Here is a 14,945-nt window from a genome sequence, read left to right on the forward strand (position 1 = left end):
ATAGGGTCATGATTCTCACCTCCTAGGGATGGGCCGAGGGTCCCAGAGGTGATGTCAGACAGACAGTCCTCCAAGGGAAGGCATCATTGTGCCTGGTTGGGGCCTGGAGAGGGGCTGTGCCTCCTGGTGAGACTCAGCTGGGGAAGCTGTGTGCAGAGCTCAGCCTGGCAGTGTCCAGCCCTTCCCTGCCTCCCCTGGGTGCCCTCCCAGCTGCTCTATCTTCCAGGTCAGCCTCCTCTTGCCTCCCCTGGTCTCTCCAAACCCTGGACACAGCAACCTCACCTCCTCCTCACTGTGTTGGCTCTGCTGGGAGTGGCAGTGCCCAGCCCCTCCAGCAGTATGCGCGCGCGCGCGCACACACACGCACGTCCACTCAGAGAGCTCCACACACACAGGTACACACAGAGAGCTACATACACACAGGTACACATAGACAGCTCCAGACACACACAGGTCTACACAGAACTACAGACACAGGTACACACAGAGAGCTCCACACACACACACATACACACAACCGCTCCCCACACAGGTACCTGTGGAGAACTACACACATATATGCAGAGACTGAATTCGTGAGGTCCCATCTGAAGATTTATTTTTTAAGTTATTATTATTATTATTATTATTTTTTTTTTCTGAGACGGAGTCTCGCTCTGTTGCCCAGGCAGGAGTGCAGTGGCCGGATCTCAGTTCACTGCAAGCTCCGCCTCCCGGGTTTAGGCCATTCTCCCGCCTCAGCCTCCCAAATAGCTGGGACTACAGGCGCCCGCCATGTCACCCGGCTAGTTTTTTAGTAGAGACGGGGTTTCACCGTGTTAGCCAGGATGGTCTCGATCTCCTGACCTCGTGATCCGCCCGTCTCGGCCTCCCAAAGTGCTGGGATTACAGGCTTGAGCCACCGCGCCCGGCCTATTATGTTTTTTTTAGAGGCTGGGCTTCGCTCTGTTGCCCAGGCTGGAGTGCAGCGGTGCCCTATCTCAGCTCACTGCAGCCTCCACCTCCTGGGCTCAGGTGATCCTCTCACCTCAGCCTCCTGGGCAGCTGGGACCACAAGCACACACCACCGCACCCAGCTAATTTTTAAACTTTGTAGAGACGGGATGCACCATGTTGCCCAGGATTTTCTCGAACTCCAGGCCTCAAGCGATCCGCCTGCCTCGCTCTTCCCAAGTGCTGGGATTGCAGGCGTGAGCCACCGCGCCCGGCCCAATCCGCAGATTTTAAGCAGGGACGACTTAAAACCAGGATTGCTGAGCTGCGACGAGGGTGGCCGCGAGGCGGACACGGGGTCCCCAGGGCGGACTCCCAGGCGGGGCTGAAAAGGAGGCAGCCGCGCCGAGCAGGAGGAGCCTCGGGGTGGGGCGGGAGGCCCGGAGGCCCCGGAGCCAGAGCGGGCAGAGCCGGCGCTGCGCAGTAGCCGAGGGACCCCCGTGCGGGGCGAGCTCCCCGGGCCTCCACGCGCCGCCAGCCCGAGCCCCGTCTCCCCGCGCGTCCCTCCTGCGCCCCCTCCTGGGCAAGCTCCGCACTGCACGCGGCCGCCGGCAGCCCGAGACCCGCTCAGCGCCCCGAGGCCAGACAGCCCGCAGGGAAGGTGCCAGGCCTGAAAGGCCGCCGAAGGAATGGCGCCCGGAAACTCGGGCGCTGGAGGGCGGCTGTGGAGTGAGGGGCACACGGGCGCCTGCACGCAGTTACCGACAGACACACGTGCGCTGGCACATGCACACAGATGCAGGCACGGCTGTAGACACTGACACACAGACACGTGGGCACAGAGACGCACACAGGCTGGGCCGGTGGCTCACACCTGTAATCCCTGCACTTTGGGAGGCTGAGGCACCAGGATGGCTTGAGCCCAGGAGTTTTAAGGTCAACCTGGGAAACGTAGCTCTCGTCTACAAAAAATACAAAAATTAGCTGGGCGCGGTGGTGCGTGCCCGTGGTCCCAGCTATTCAAAAGGCTGAGGTGGGAGGATCACCTGAGCCCAGGAGGTCCAGGCTGCAGTGAGCCGAGATATGGCACCACTGCACTCCAGCCTGGGTGACACAGTGAGACCCTGCCTAAAAACAAAACAAAAAGCAGGAAAAAAAAAAAACCACACACACAGACACATGTATGCACGCGTAGACACACATACGTCAACACAGATGCACAACCACAGACATATTTATACACACACGTGAATACAGATACACAGACACATGTATGCACACACACAATGCACACAGACACAAACACATATAGATTCAGACAAGCACACAGGCACTCACACCTCAGACCCTGTCTGAGGCTTCCCTGACCCTCTCTTCCCCTGACCCTCCTGGCTGGGGCAGCCTGGCCTCTTCACACTCCCTGCGCCCTTCACTCACAGAGCCCTTGCTCCCTGGGGCCACAGGGCTGCCCCACCGCACACATCGTCAGTCCCGGGGCCAGTCTCTCCCGCGGGGACCTGGTCAGCCCTGCTCGGCCATTCTGCTCTCCTGTGGTTCTCTGACAGTGGCAGTGGCCTGTCTCCAGCAGCGTCCCACGAGGAGACCCTGCCTGGCCGGCTCACTGCTGTATTCCTGGCTCAACTCCTGGTCCTCCATCCAGTAGGCCCTCAACCAACATCCATAGAATGAACCCATGCAGCTGACATTGTCACTTGAGCCAGTTTTTCCAAATCCCATGATCCCTGACACAGAAAGGAAACATCTGGCCAGTCCCTCCCACGGCTGCTGTGTCCAGAACCTGTCGGCAAATGCCTGGCCCTTCCTGTGATGGTGGTCGTCGCAGGACCCCACAGGGCAGCCTCACATCTGGCAGGAAGACCCACCCGGGCCTCATGGGCTCTGTGAGATGCCTGCTCCTGCCGGGCACCTTTCTGGGCAGTCCCAAGCATTGAGCCGGCACAAATGCAGTTTATGAAGCTGATGAGGGAGGCCTCCATGCTGGGGGCGTGGTGATGGGGACCCCATGGGCCCCAGCCAACCCCTCCCAGACGTCTGACGAATCACACCGAGCATAAACTGCCTCTCTTCTAAAAGGTCTCAACATCACTCCATGGCATCATCAAAGGGCTCTTCTAAGGCAAATCACAGGGTAGGCCTGGCAGCCGCACAGAGCCACCTTGGCCCGGGGGTCAGAGGCCACCCTCAGCCAGACCCTGCACCCACACTGCCCTCTGCCGGTCAGCTCCCTACCCCATGCCCCGGCGGTCACCCAGCACCTCCACCTGCGGTCCCAGGCGCGGGGAGCGGGAAGGCTGTCTGCTTCACTGCCGGGGCTCCCGCTGCTCAGCTGGGGTTTGGGAATAGGCTTCACCTCTCTCTTTACCACCTTTCTGTGTTGCTCCAGTTTTCTAAAAAGCCAGTGTGACTTTTATAACCCCTTTTTTTAATTTAAAAAATAATAGGTGTTTATGATTATGAAAGTATATGAGGCCTTTAAGAAAAATTTGGGAGCTACAGAAACCAGCGAGGTGGAAAAGCCTGGCCTTTAGCCACCCAACAGCCTTTCTCAGAGTCTGCCCCACCCACTCCAAGGGTCACCTCCACACCCCACCTGCCCCAGAGGCCCCAGGGCAAGTCCTTGGAAGATTCCAGGGCTGTGTCTTCTCGGTGTGCCGAGCTCAACGGGAGATGACTCTGTCCCCACCCACAGTCTTAGGAGGCTGCCTGGTTCCAGCATTCTTGAGGAGTCCTTACCCAAGTCACTCACTCATTCCCCGTGTGCCAGGTGCCTGGAGAGGCTGTGGGGACCTGGTCTAACAGGGCCCAGCCCTCGGCCAGGATCTGGATGGGAGTCATTGGCAGATTCCAGAGCAAACACCCTGTATCTGTCGCCGGGCAACACAGTGACACCACCGCCAGCCAGCGAGTCTATCCGTGCCTCAGGAAGTGCCCTCTGCCCTCAGGGGCCTCTCAGGGGCGCAGGCTCAGGGCAGAGGACCTGGGAACCTCCCTGTGACCTGCCCCATCTGCCCAGAGGCGGGTCCCAGGGCCTGGGCGGGTCAGGCCTTTGTTTTGCAGATCTCGTTAGTGGAGGCCTCTGCCCCCCAGAGGGGAGGCCAGAGTAGGTACGGGGGGGGTGGGGGGGGGGAGGTTTTCGGGACATTTTGGGCATCCCCTGTGCCCGCAGCCCTCTGCTGGAGCCTTTCGGGACCTGCATCTGCCCCCACCCCCTCCACCGGCATCAGGGCCGAACAAAGTCCGACACTGGGGTGGACTGTCCACCGAGGCCGCCCTCTCCCTCCCAACCCCACAGATAATAGAGCCCCGCCCCCCATCTTCCCTCGCTGGGACTGGGGTACTGCCGTGACCCTGGGACTGGCTTTCAGGATGGAGGCTCCCGCCTGGCAGCCCAGATCTCCCTGGGGAGGCCAGCGCCAAGGGCCTGTCCCAGCAGGGGCGTCCCTGGTTAGAAAGGGTCCTCTGGGGCCTGGGGCAGGCCCAGGGAGAGGTGTCCAGTGACAGGGTCTGTCCTGCCTGCTGTGGGCAGTGGCATCAAGGACCGGGCCTTGCTGCCTCCTTGGATCAGAACACCAGCCAGGAAGTCCTGTGGGTGTCCAGTGGCCCCTTCCAGGCACCGCCCCACTAAGGCGAAACCCTGCTCTTTCCTGCCCATCAGGAAGTGCCCAGGCCATGTTGCCAGGCCGGACTCCAGATGAGGCCACAGCCCCGGCCATGGCTTTCCCTCTGGGAGTGATGGGAACCACTGGGGGACTTTGATGACCCAGAAAGATGGAGTGGACACCACTGAGCTGGGGAAGAGGTCAGCTGAGAGGCTCATTAGGAGGATGCTTGGGGCTGGGTGAACCTTGTTTGGGACCATCTGAGCTGGGGATGCGAAGTGGGCCAAAGGCTGAGGCCAGGGTTCCACACTTTTAAAAGCTGCAGACCAGAAGGGCAAAGGATGGGAGATTTGGGGAGCTGGAACCGGGCGCGGGGGATGCGTGAGCCTTCCCAGGAGGGATCTGATGCTAAAGGCCAAGAAAACGTCCGAGGCCGGGCGTGGTGGCTCACGCCTATAATGCCAGCACTCTGGGAGGCCGAGGCAGGTGGATCACCTGAGGTCAGGAGTTTGAGACCAGCCTGGCCAATATGGAGAAACCCCGTCTCTACTAAAAATACAAAAATTAGCTGGGCGTGGTGGTGGATGTCTGTAATCCCAGCTACTTGGGAGACTGAGGCAGAAGAATCGCTTGAGCCCGAGAGCCGGAGGTTGCAGTGAGACGATATCATGCCATTGCACTCAGCCTGGGTAACAAGAGCAAAACTCCGTCTCAAATAGAAGAGAAAAAAGAAAAGAAAACGTCTGAGAACCGACCCTTGTATTTAAAATGTGGAAGTGAGTGGTGGCAGGAGAGGTAGAGGGGGAGCGGGGCCGGCTTGGCAGAAGCTTTGCTGTAGAGAGAGGCAGAGATGGGTCAGTGGGTGGAGGGAGGGTGCAAACGGTGTTTAAGAAGAAAGAACGACAGCTTCTGCATAGGAGAGAGGCACGCTGTCCACCTCCAGGGAGAACATGGGTTCTGTGGCCACAGGTCTCCCCAAGGCCTGGCATCAAGGAGGCGCCAGGCACCCCACCTGCGGGATGAAAGCACGTGGTTGAAGTCCTGGTGGCTGTGTCTGGGTGAGGGGTGTGAGGGCGTGGCCTGAGCAGGTCCACTCTCAGGGGAGAGGGGCCGAGGTCAGGAGCTGGGTCTGGGTGTCCACCTGGTGCTTGGGTGAGGTCCTGCAGGCTGCAGGTCTGGGCTTCAGCGGATACAGACAGTAAGGGATGGGTTTGATCAGGGAAAACTCGACCGCATTTTCAGGGGAGGAGCCCAGGAGGCAGGGAGCTGGGCGGCGGTGGAGTGGCCTGGAGGGCGATTGTCCAGATCAAGTCCCCCGAAGTAAGGCCCAAGAGGCTGTGGCTTCAGAAATGAAGGTCATGGGCGACTAGGGGCGATGCCGCGTCCTTGACCTGGGCGGAGTGAGCGGTTGCACTCGCGAGTGTGGACGGCCCTTCCCTACAGGGGACCTGGGATTCGCTGGGGGCGAAGCGGGGGCTGGGGCGCAGAGAACCTGAGTCTGGACCCTCCCGTCCCTGACCCTGGCCGGGTTCTCCGCTCCTTGCAGCTTCAGTCCGGCATGTGTGAGATGTCAGGAGACCCCTGGACGGCCCCTGGACGGCGGGGTCCTCGGGCTGGCAGGGCGCGCGCCGCAGGAGTTTCGATTCGGAGGGTCTGGGCGAGGGCCGAGAACTTGCGTTTCCAGGGAGTTCCCGAGTCTGCAGCTCCGTGCCCCAGGCCGGGGCCCCTCCGGTTGCCGGGCAAAGCCCCGCCGCGCGCGGTCCCATTGGCGCAGGTGCGCCGCGCCCCGCCCGACAGGTAGCCCCGCCCGCGCCTCGCCATTGGGCCGCTGCCGGGGGTCCCTCGAGGATTGGCCCAGGTGGCGGCCCCGCCTCGCTCTCATTGGCCGCAGGTGCCACCGCCCGCCCCGGGACCGCCCGCCCCGCGGATTGGCCGCCGGCTCCACCTCGGTCCGCCATGTTCGGACACCGCCCCCCCCGCCCCCGCCCCCGCCCCCGCCCCCGCCCCCGCCCCCGCCCCCGCCCCCGCCCCCGCCCCCGCCGGACGGTCCCGCCCCGCGCGCCCCCAGCTGCCGCCCCGCGCGCCGCGGGAGTTCCGCGGAGTTGGCCGGGCCGGGCCGGAGCCGTCGGTCCTGGGCGCTGCCTTCCGCGTTCCGCCGCGGCCCCACCTGGCGCCACCGCCCCGCGCCATGGCCGGAGCTCCCGGGGCGCAGCGCTGACGGCGGCCGGCGGAGCGCGCCATGCCCAGCAGGACCAGCCCCAAGATGGACGGGAGCGGCGGCCGCGTCCGCCTCAAGGCGCATTACGGAGGGTGAGCGGCTGGGAGGGCGGGGAGCGGCGGCGGGTGAGGCAGGGAGGGCGGGGAGGGCACAGCCGTCGGGGCTCCTGCGCTGGAGGGAGGGAGGGTGAGGGCGGCGAGGTCGCTGCGGGCCCGGGGCTGTCGCGGGAGGTCCTCGGTCCCCGCCCGTGAGCGTCACCCGCGGACACCTCGTGGGCAGCGCCGGCTCCTTTCCCGGGACCGGGTTTCTCTGGGGTCGGCCCCGCGCCGCGCGCTCCTCGGCCGGGTCACTGTGGTTGACGTTTTCGCTGGAAAGTTGGGCGGGGACATTCCGGCCGCAAACCTGTAAGGATTGAAAGTTTTCATCAAGTTGTGAAAACTCCTGGCGGGTTTCTTAAAATCCGCGTTTCCTAAATGTTCTCCTCGTTTACCCGGCCGGGGGTCTCGCTTTAGCCAAAGTCCGGAGACCCGGGGCGCGGGCGCGGTGGCTGCACTGCAGCCCCCGGCAGGGCTCCGGGTGGTCGGGTGGGGACAGGGGGTTCTGGAGGCGACGGCGCGGCCGAGACTGGCCCCGGGGTTTGCGTCGCACCCGGCCCCCCGGAATCCCCTGCCTGGCTGTGGGAGGGGGCGCGGTCAGGGGCCGGAGCTGAGGGGTCCTGGACGCTTGGCCGTCGCCTCGGGGCAGCGCTGGTGGGGGTGGTGGGGGCTGCACCAGGTGGCCGGGCTCACAGGCACAGCGGAGGGGTCGCTGCCCCCCGAAGTGTGGGTGGTGGGGAAGGGAGGACCCGTGGGTTTGTTCTTCCACCTGCCTGCATCCCCAGGAGCCCCGAACTCGGACCTCCGCTCCGGTGAGGGTGGCCCCTGCTGAGGAGAGGGAGGGGAGCGGACTGCCGGCTCCTGGCTTGCGCTGGATGGTCCTTGGGATCTTGAAAAGCTGCTCCTGCCCCGGTGCGCCCTTAGCTCCCGCAGTGGCAACCTGAGCCCCAGAGGCAGGGAGGGCTGGCAGGGTTAAGTGGGTGACATCTTCCCTGGGCCATGTCCTCTCAGGACAGTACCCCAGGGATCTCTGTGGTGTCCTGCGAGTCTGAGCGGGTTCAGCTCCTTGCGAACCTTGTCTTGGGGTCTCGGGTCAGCCGTATGGGGCTGCTTGGCCCCGGGTTTGTTGAGGAGGCTCAGTTGTCTCTTCTTTGGGAAGGTTGGGGTCTCTGCAGCCCCCCTCTGGCAAGCACCTGGAACCCTCGGGGTGCAGTGGGGTCGGATTTGGTGCCAGAAACCAGAAGAAAGGGATTTCTGGGGAACTGACCGTCCAACCCCACCCAAAGAGGTAGGGCAGCCATGTCTTTTGGCCTGGAAGTCAGCCGGTTAAAACTTGGTGTGATTGAGGTCCTGGCTATTGGACTTGTCCAGGGACCTGGGCTTGCTGTCTCCTTCCCAGCCTGGAGCCACCAAACTAGGCAACAGGTGATGGTGTGGAGGTCAGGGGCGTCCTGCAAGAGGGACGTCCACACCCGCAGGGCTGCAGGGGCCCAGACCCTCCTGCATTCCGGTGCCCGATTCCCGGGACCAAGGCTCAGGGGCAGTGCCCTGGAGTTCTGGGCCGCCCCGTCCTCCCTCTGTCCTGCTTTGGCCCCTGGGAGCACTTTGGTGGTGGGGCGGGTGTAATTCCACCCGGTGACTCTGGTTTCCCGGGCTGGAGAGACCAGGCTCCCACCCCTTCCTCTTCCCTCCCTTCCCGGACTCTCTCCCCACCCCTTCCTCTTCCTCCCTCCTTCCCTGTTGTTTTCCCTCCTCTTCCCGCTCTCCCCTCTCAACCTTCCCTGCCACACCTCTTCCTTCACCTTCCTCCCTGTTCCAGGGCCTGTCTCCCCTCTGGGTCTTCCCTGCTCCTACCATTCCTTCTCTCCTCTGTCCCCTCCCAGGTCCTCCTTCTCTCTACTGGAGAGTGTGAAGTGCCCTTCTCCCCATGCTGGCTCCTCGTCCCTCTTGGCACCCGGTGCCTCTCTGAGGGGACTGGCTGTGGGGTGGGACACTCAGGCCTTAGGGCAATGACGCAGTTCCAGAAAGTGGTTGCCAGGATGAGTACTGGGTTATTGGAAGCCCTAGAAACTCCGTCCCTGGGGTGAGACGCTGCTGTCCGTGGAGGTAGCTGAGTGTGGACACGTGGAAGACTAGTCTTTAGAAAAAGGAGGAGCTCGGCCGGGTGCGGTGGCTGAAGCCTGTAATCCCAGCACTTTGGGAGGCCGAGACGGGTGGATCACGAGGTCAGGAGATCGAGACCATCCTGGCTGACACGGTGAAACCCTGTCTCTACTAAAAAAATACAAAAAAAAAAAAAAAAAAAAACTAGCTGGGCAATGTGGTGGGCGCCTGTAGTCCCAGTTACTCGGGAGGCTGAGGCAGGAGAATGGCGTAAACCTGGGAGGTGGAGTTTGCAGTGAGCCGAGATCGCGCCCCTGCACTCCAGCCTGGGCGACAGAGCGAGACTCCGTCTCAAAAAAAAAAAAAGAAAAAGGAGGAGCTCTTCAGTCACCCCCATGGGGCATGGCCACCCCATCATCCTTGCCTGTCCCCCCAAGGCCCTCTGAGCACACTTGAGATCCAATCCTCGCCTCCCCCCCGGCTCCCTGTGGGCCTGAGGGGTCCCCGGACACCTGTGTTTTCAGGGAGTCCCAGGTGGCCTGGGCCAGGCTCCCAGGCCGAGTCTCAGATGCCCATTCTTCTAGAGTCACAGTGGTGCTGGCTCTTCCCTTTTCCAGTTCAGACCGTTTTTTTTTTTTTTTTTTTGAGATAGAGTCTTGCTCTGTTACCCAGGCTGCAGTGGTGTGGTCTCGGCTCACTGCATCCTTCACCTCCCGGGTTCAAGCCATTCTCCTGCCTCAGCCTCCCGAGTAGCTAGAACTATAGACGCCTGCTACCACACCCGGCTAGTCTTTTGTAGTTTCAGTAGAGATGGGGTTTCACTTTGTTGGCCAGGCTGGTCTTGAACTCCTGACCTTGTGATTTGCCCGCCTCAGCCTCCCAAAGCACTGGGATTAAAGGCGTGAGCCACTGTGCCTGGCCCAGCTCAGACAACTTTTGTGTTCAGGGAGCTTCTGTGTGCAAAGCCCAGAGACCAGGGCGGGCGGTAGCTCAGGGCTTGGTGCTGGGCCCCGCAGAGACACAGGAGTCTCTCCCTGGCGGCCCAGCTGGCTGCTGGGTGCTGGGTCCTGGACACCCCTGCCGAGGGGCACAGAGCAGCTGTTTGATTCAGGATTGGGATAGGGTTGGAGGTGGTGGCCCGACACTTCCGAAGTCCTAGGGTTTGACTGGAGCCACCCACCTGGCCTCCAGATTGGCAGGAAACTGGCTTCCACCTGGGGACAGGACTGTGTGGGGCGGGGGCATGGGGCAGGAAGGGGTCAAAGGTGAAGGGATGGCTGACTCCCACTCTGGAGTTCCTGGTGGTCGGACTGTTGGACGCCAGGTCAGGCAGCAGGCGTGGATGTCAGCTTGGGGCGAACCCAGGGTAATGGGTGTGTGACCCTCCATTCCTCATTTTCCTAATCTGCTATGATGCTGCGGGCTGTGGCGAAGACCAGCCAGGGTGGTTCCTGTGGGGTGCTCGGGCACTGGGGGCAGGTGCTAGGTGGCCAGTTCCAGCAGGAAGGGGTGGGTGGCTGGGGCCCAGGGTGGGCTGGGTGAGCCTGTGGGGCAGGTGGGCCCTGGGCTGCTATGCTGGGGCTGCGACTGTGGTCAGATCCTGTGTTCTGTTTGCAGTGGAGTTCTTGTCTGGGATGAGAACTTTGTTTCTCGAAACTTGTCTGACGAATTCAGATAACCTTGATGGGGAGCCAGCAGTGTCTGCAAAGAGGAGAGCCTGTATCTCTGTGGTTTGGGACGTCTCACACCCCTTCAGGCTTCTTTTTATAGGCCCTGTGTTCTTGGCCCGCACTCTTGTGGGTGTCAGAAAGCCGTAGATTTGTCTGAAATTTCAGTGTGTTCCACGAGGGTGTGATTCCTGCTCCGAGTTTCAGGAAACACCAGCTAGGCCCTGTGATGGTCCCTCCCCGCCACGCAGGGTGAGACCAGCTCTTGCTCAGTGCAGGAGGTGATGGGGAGACCTCGGGTTTCTAGCAGCAGGGAAGCGCCAGCCTTCAGTGGGTGCCTGGGGGTCCCTGAGCTTCTCCAGCCCTTGGGATTCAGGTCCTGTCTGGGGCTGAGAAGATAAAAGACACTGACACTGTGTGACTCGGTTTTCAAAAAAAGAAAACTTTGCCCGGGCTTCTGTCGTAGCCGCAGCAGTGGACCCAGTCCCCACTCTGGGGTCTAAAGAGCGACCTTTCCTTATGGAATTATTTAATCTGCCACCACTTCACCCCCTGAAGGTCTGGCCTCCACCGCTGGCACCATTGAGGTCTGGGGGCAGGTCTGACTGGGTTCCTTTACCTTACTGAAGCCGGGGGGCCTGCACCGACCCAGCTTGTGTCCATCCCCGGGTCACCCACATTTGGGTGAACTTGAACGGGAGTCCGACCAGGTGCCGTTGCCAGGCCTCCCACAAGAGGGCACTTTCTTTTCTCCCAGTTTGACCTCATTCTTTGCAGCCAGGTAGGTCGCACTCTCTTCTCTGTGCGAGGAAGTTGATGGTGGTTGTTTTTAAACGATGGTTATGGTTAATGGTTCTGTTTTGTGTTGGAGGGGCGTGGGGGAGGCTGTCATGTTGTTTTTGGGGAAAGTTTCACTTATCTAATCCATGTTTTGGTTAATTGTTTAATTTGATTCAAATATGCCCCACGGTAACAGATGCCCGTGTCCCCTCCGCCCCAGGGACATCTTCATCACCAGCGTGGACGCCGCCACAACCTTTGAGGAGCTCTGCGAGGAAGTGAGAGACATGTGTCGTCTGCACCAGCAGCACCCGCTCACCCTCAAGTGGGTGGACAGCGAAGGTAGCCCTTGTCCCGTGTCGGCCAGAATCTTCCGCCTCAGGGGACTTCGCCAGGGCAGCCTCTGTGTGCGGAGTGTGCTCAGCCTCTTCCGTGGGGAGACTTCAAACCGTGGAATTAAACTTGTGGGAGCCAACTTTTCCCCAGTGGGGCGGTTGGGAAGAGGATGGTTGCAGATGCTTAACAAGGACCTGGGCCCCGATGCCCCTAGGAAGGGCCCTGGTCTTGAACTGCCTGCAGCGGGTCTCCCTGCCCCACCCTGGGCAGGTCCTCCCCTCTTCCTCTGACCTCCTTTCTCATGTCCTGGCCTTTTCCGGTAGGTGCTTCTGGAAGGATGGGCTCTTCATGTTCTAGGGACCATGGGGAGGGCGCATGCAGCCAGGGCTCGCCGTGTCCACCTCCTCTCTCTTAGACACACATCCTGAAAAGGATGGGAGGGGATTGGGAGACGTCCAGAGAGACCCCTTTCTCCCAGGGACTGGCGGGTAGCTGTTCGCTGAGGACACGGCCATGTGGGTGGAGCCTGATGCCACCCCCGTTGGGTTGGATACAGCCCCGCAGGGCGTGGGTTCTGTACGCCTCCATGTCCCTGTCCAGCCACAGAGGGCAAGGAACTTTCCCTCCACCCGGGACTGACCTCAGGAGAGTGTCCTCAGCCCTGCTCACTGCTTAGCCCTCCAAGTGGCGCCCAGGGCTGTGAGTGCACCAGCTTCCCTTCCTGGGTGGCTCTGATGTGGCACCGGGGGCCGGGTGACTCCCTAGTATGCACGGCCGTCCTTGGACCTCCCAACCCTGCCAGGAGGTGGCCGATCTGAGCAGTGGGACTAGACCCTCGTCTGGTGTGCTGAGCGGGCCCATCACAGCCTGCTTTGCCTTGGGCCTTCAGCGACCTCAGCACCGTCTCCTGCCCCACCCAGGTGACCCTTGCACGGTGTCCTCCCAGATGGAGCTGGAAGAGGCCTTCCGCCTGGCCCGTCAGCACAGGGACGAAGGCCTCATCATTCATGGTCAGTGGTGGGGTCTGTGGTGGGCAGCCCTGGGGGCTGTTCCTGGCTGTGGGTGCCTGCCAGACCCCCTGGGGGGGTTGGACGCCATATAGGATCATGGTTTAAAATCCTGTGATGCCAGAGAATTTAGGGATGTCTAATGTAATGCCATTTGGGTTTTTTTTCTTTGACTTTTTTTTTTTTGAGACAGAGTCTCGCTCTGTCACCCAGGCTGGAGTGCAGTGGCGTGATCTCGGCTCACTGCAAGCTCTGCCTCCTGGTTTCACGCCATTCTCCTACCTCAGCCTCCCGAGTAGCTGGGACTACAGGTGCCCACCACCACACCTGGCTAATTTTTTGTATTTTTAGTAGAGACGGTGTTTCACTGTGTTAGCCAGGATGGTCTCAATCTCCTGACCTCGTGATCTGCCGGCCTCGGCCTCCCAAAGTGCTAGGATTACAGGCGTGAGCCACCACGCCCAGCCTTTTCTTTGACATTTTATTAACCCAAATGAAAACTGCTCTTATAAAGAACCCATAAACTGCTCAGAGGCTCCAGTGGCCAGCGTAGAGCCCGTGGTGCGTGTGGACAGTGGGGACAGCCCCACCAGCCACCTCACCTGCCCAGTGCTCCCTGGGCCCAGTTCCCGGCTCACAGCTGTCCTCGGCTTTAAGTTCAAAGCCCTGTGATGAGCTGACGCGTGGGAGGTGTGACTTTGTCTTTAGGTGAGCACTTTAGGCTCCCTAGTACTGCTGGGGTCTCCAGGGTGTCTGGGGCTTGCGGGTGTGGTTCCAGCAGCTGTGGCCAGCCAGCCACGTCTGTGTCTCTGTGTCCACTTCTGGCTTAGCTTGGGCTCCTTGCCAGGCGTCTGGCCATGGACCACTGAGTCCAAGATGGGACCAAAGCTCGAAACCACCCACAGTTTTCTGACAGATCCATCATTCTCCTGGACATGGGGCTACTTGGGTACAATATTTAATTTTTATAGCCCTTTATGTCAACGTGGCTTTAAATTTAAAGACTAGACTGGGTGTAGTGGCTCACGCCTGTAATCCCAGCACTTTGGGAGGTCGAGGTGGGAGAATCGCTTCAGCCTAGGCGTTCAAGACCAACCTTGGCAACATAGACCCCCATCTCTCCAAAACCTTTTTGTTTTGTTTTGTTTTTTTGAGACAGAGTCTGGCTCTGCCCTCAGGCTGGAGTGCAGTGGCACTATCTCTGCTCACTGCAACCTTCACCTCCCGGGTATAAGCGATTGTCCTGCCTCAGTCTCCCGAGTAGCTGGGACTAAGGCATGTGCCACCACGCCTGGCTAATTTTTGTTTTTTTAGATGGAGTTTTGCTGTGTCGCCCAGGCTGGAGTGCAGTGGTGTGATCTCAGCTCACTGCAGCCTCCGGCTCCCGGGTTCAAGTGATTCTTCTGCCTCACCCTCCCGAGTAGCTGGGACTACAGGCATGCGCCATCACGCCTGGCTAATGTTATGTATTTTTAGTAGAGACGGGGTTTCACTGTGTTAGCCAGGAGGGTCTTGATCTCCTGACCTCGTCATCCACCCGCCTCAGCCTCCCAAAGTGCTGGGATTGCAGGTGTGAGCCATTGTTTCCAGCCAAGTTTTAATATTTCCTAAGCATCTCTTTTAATAATTTATCGTGGAAGCCCAGGATGTGTGTTAAAATAATTTTGAACTCTGTCTTGAGTATAAAGAAATGGAATCTAAAGTGCTTTTAAAAGTCAGTTTTCAAAGTAATTGCAGTTCATCCCCATTTTTACATAGTTTAAAAATACAAATCAGTGGCTTTCTCTGACGGTTCTGCTGTCCAGGTCCCTCTGATTGCCTTTTACCCTACATTTTTCTGTGGGTTTTTAAGTCCTACCTAACGGAGCCTGGCTTACGTAGACGCACTGCGTTTCACGTCTCCCAGGAGCGGGCTCTCTTTGGCAATGCCACGTGCGCCTTGTGTGAAGTCCGTGTGCTCAGCCTGCCTGAGGCGGGACTTCCTCCGTGACACTGTTGAGTGGCAGCCGCGGGGCCTTGACGCTCTCTCTTCCTCTCTCTCGTCCAGTTTTCCCGAGCACCCCTGAGCAGCCAGGACTGCCGTGTCCAGGAGAAGACAGTGAGTACTGGGGTTTCCTACACCGGTCTTGCATGTCACGGGGTTGAACTATTGATCTGTTGTGCCAAGGAGGAGGCAGTGGTGCCGT

The 14,945-nt window shown here is 60.2% G+C and overlaps 1 protein-coding gene across 2 annotated transcripts in view; it reads left to right on the top strand.

Annotated features, from left to right (window-relative positions):
* The first annotated feature begins 6,580 nt into the window (after positions 1-6,580).
* PRKCZ (protein kinase C zeta) overlaps positions 6,581-14,945 on the top strand; it is a 143,512-nt gene continuing 135,147 nt past the window's right edge. Inside the window, exons 1-4 of one of the 2 annotated variants that reach the window (XM_030942377.1) lie at positions 6,581-6,863; positions 11,637-11,758; positions 12,673-12,762; positions 14,807-14,857. In XM_030942377.1, coding sequence (XP_030798237.1) covers positions 6,793-6,863; positions 11,637-11,758; positions 12,673-12,762; positions 14,807-14,857 — 334 coding nt within the window. In that variant the 5' untranslated portion in view covers positions 6,581-6,792. Of the gene's footprint in view, positions 6,864-11,612; positions 11,759-12,672; positions 12,763-14,806; positions 14,858-14,945 lie in introns of both variants that reach the window. The other variant, XM_030942376.1, reaches the window with a different exon arrangement.

The sequence above is a fragment of the Rhinopithecus roxellana genome, chromosome 12 (genome assembly GCF_007565055.1).
Source record: "Rhinopithecus roxellana isolate Shanxi Qingling chromosome 12, ASM756505v1, whole genome shotgun sequence".
Classification (NCBI taxonomy): domain Eukaryota; kingdom Metazoa; phylum Chordata; class Mammalia; order Primates; family Cercopithecidae; genus Rhinopithecus; species Rhinopithecus roxellana.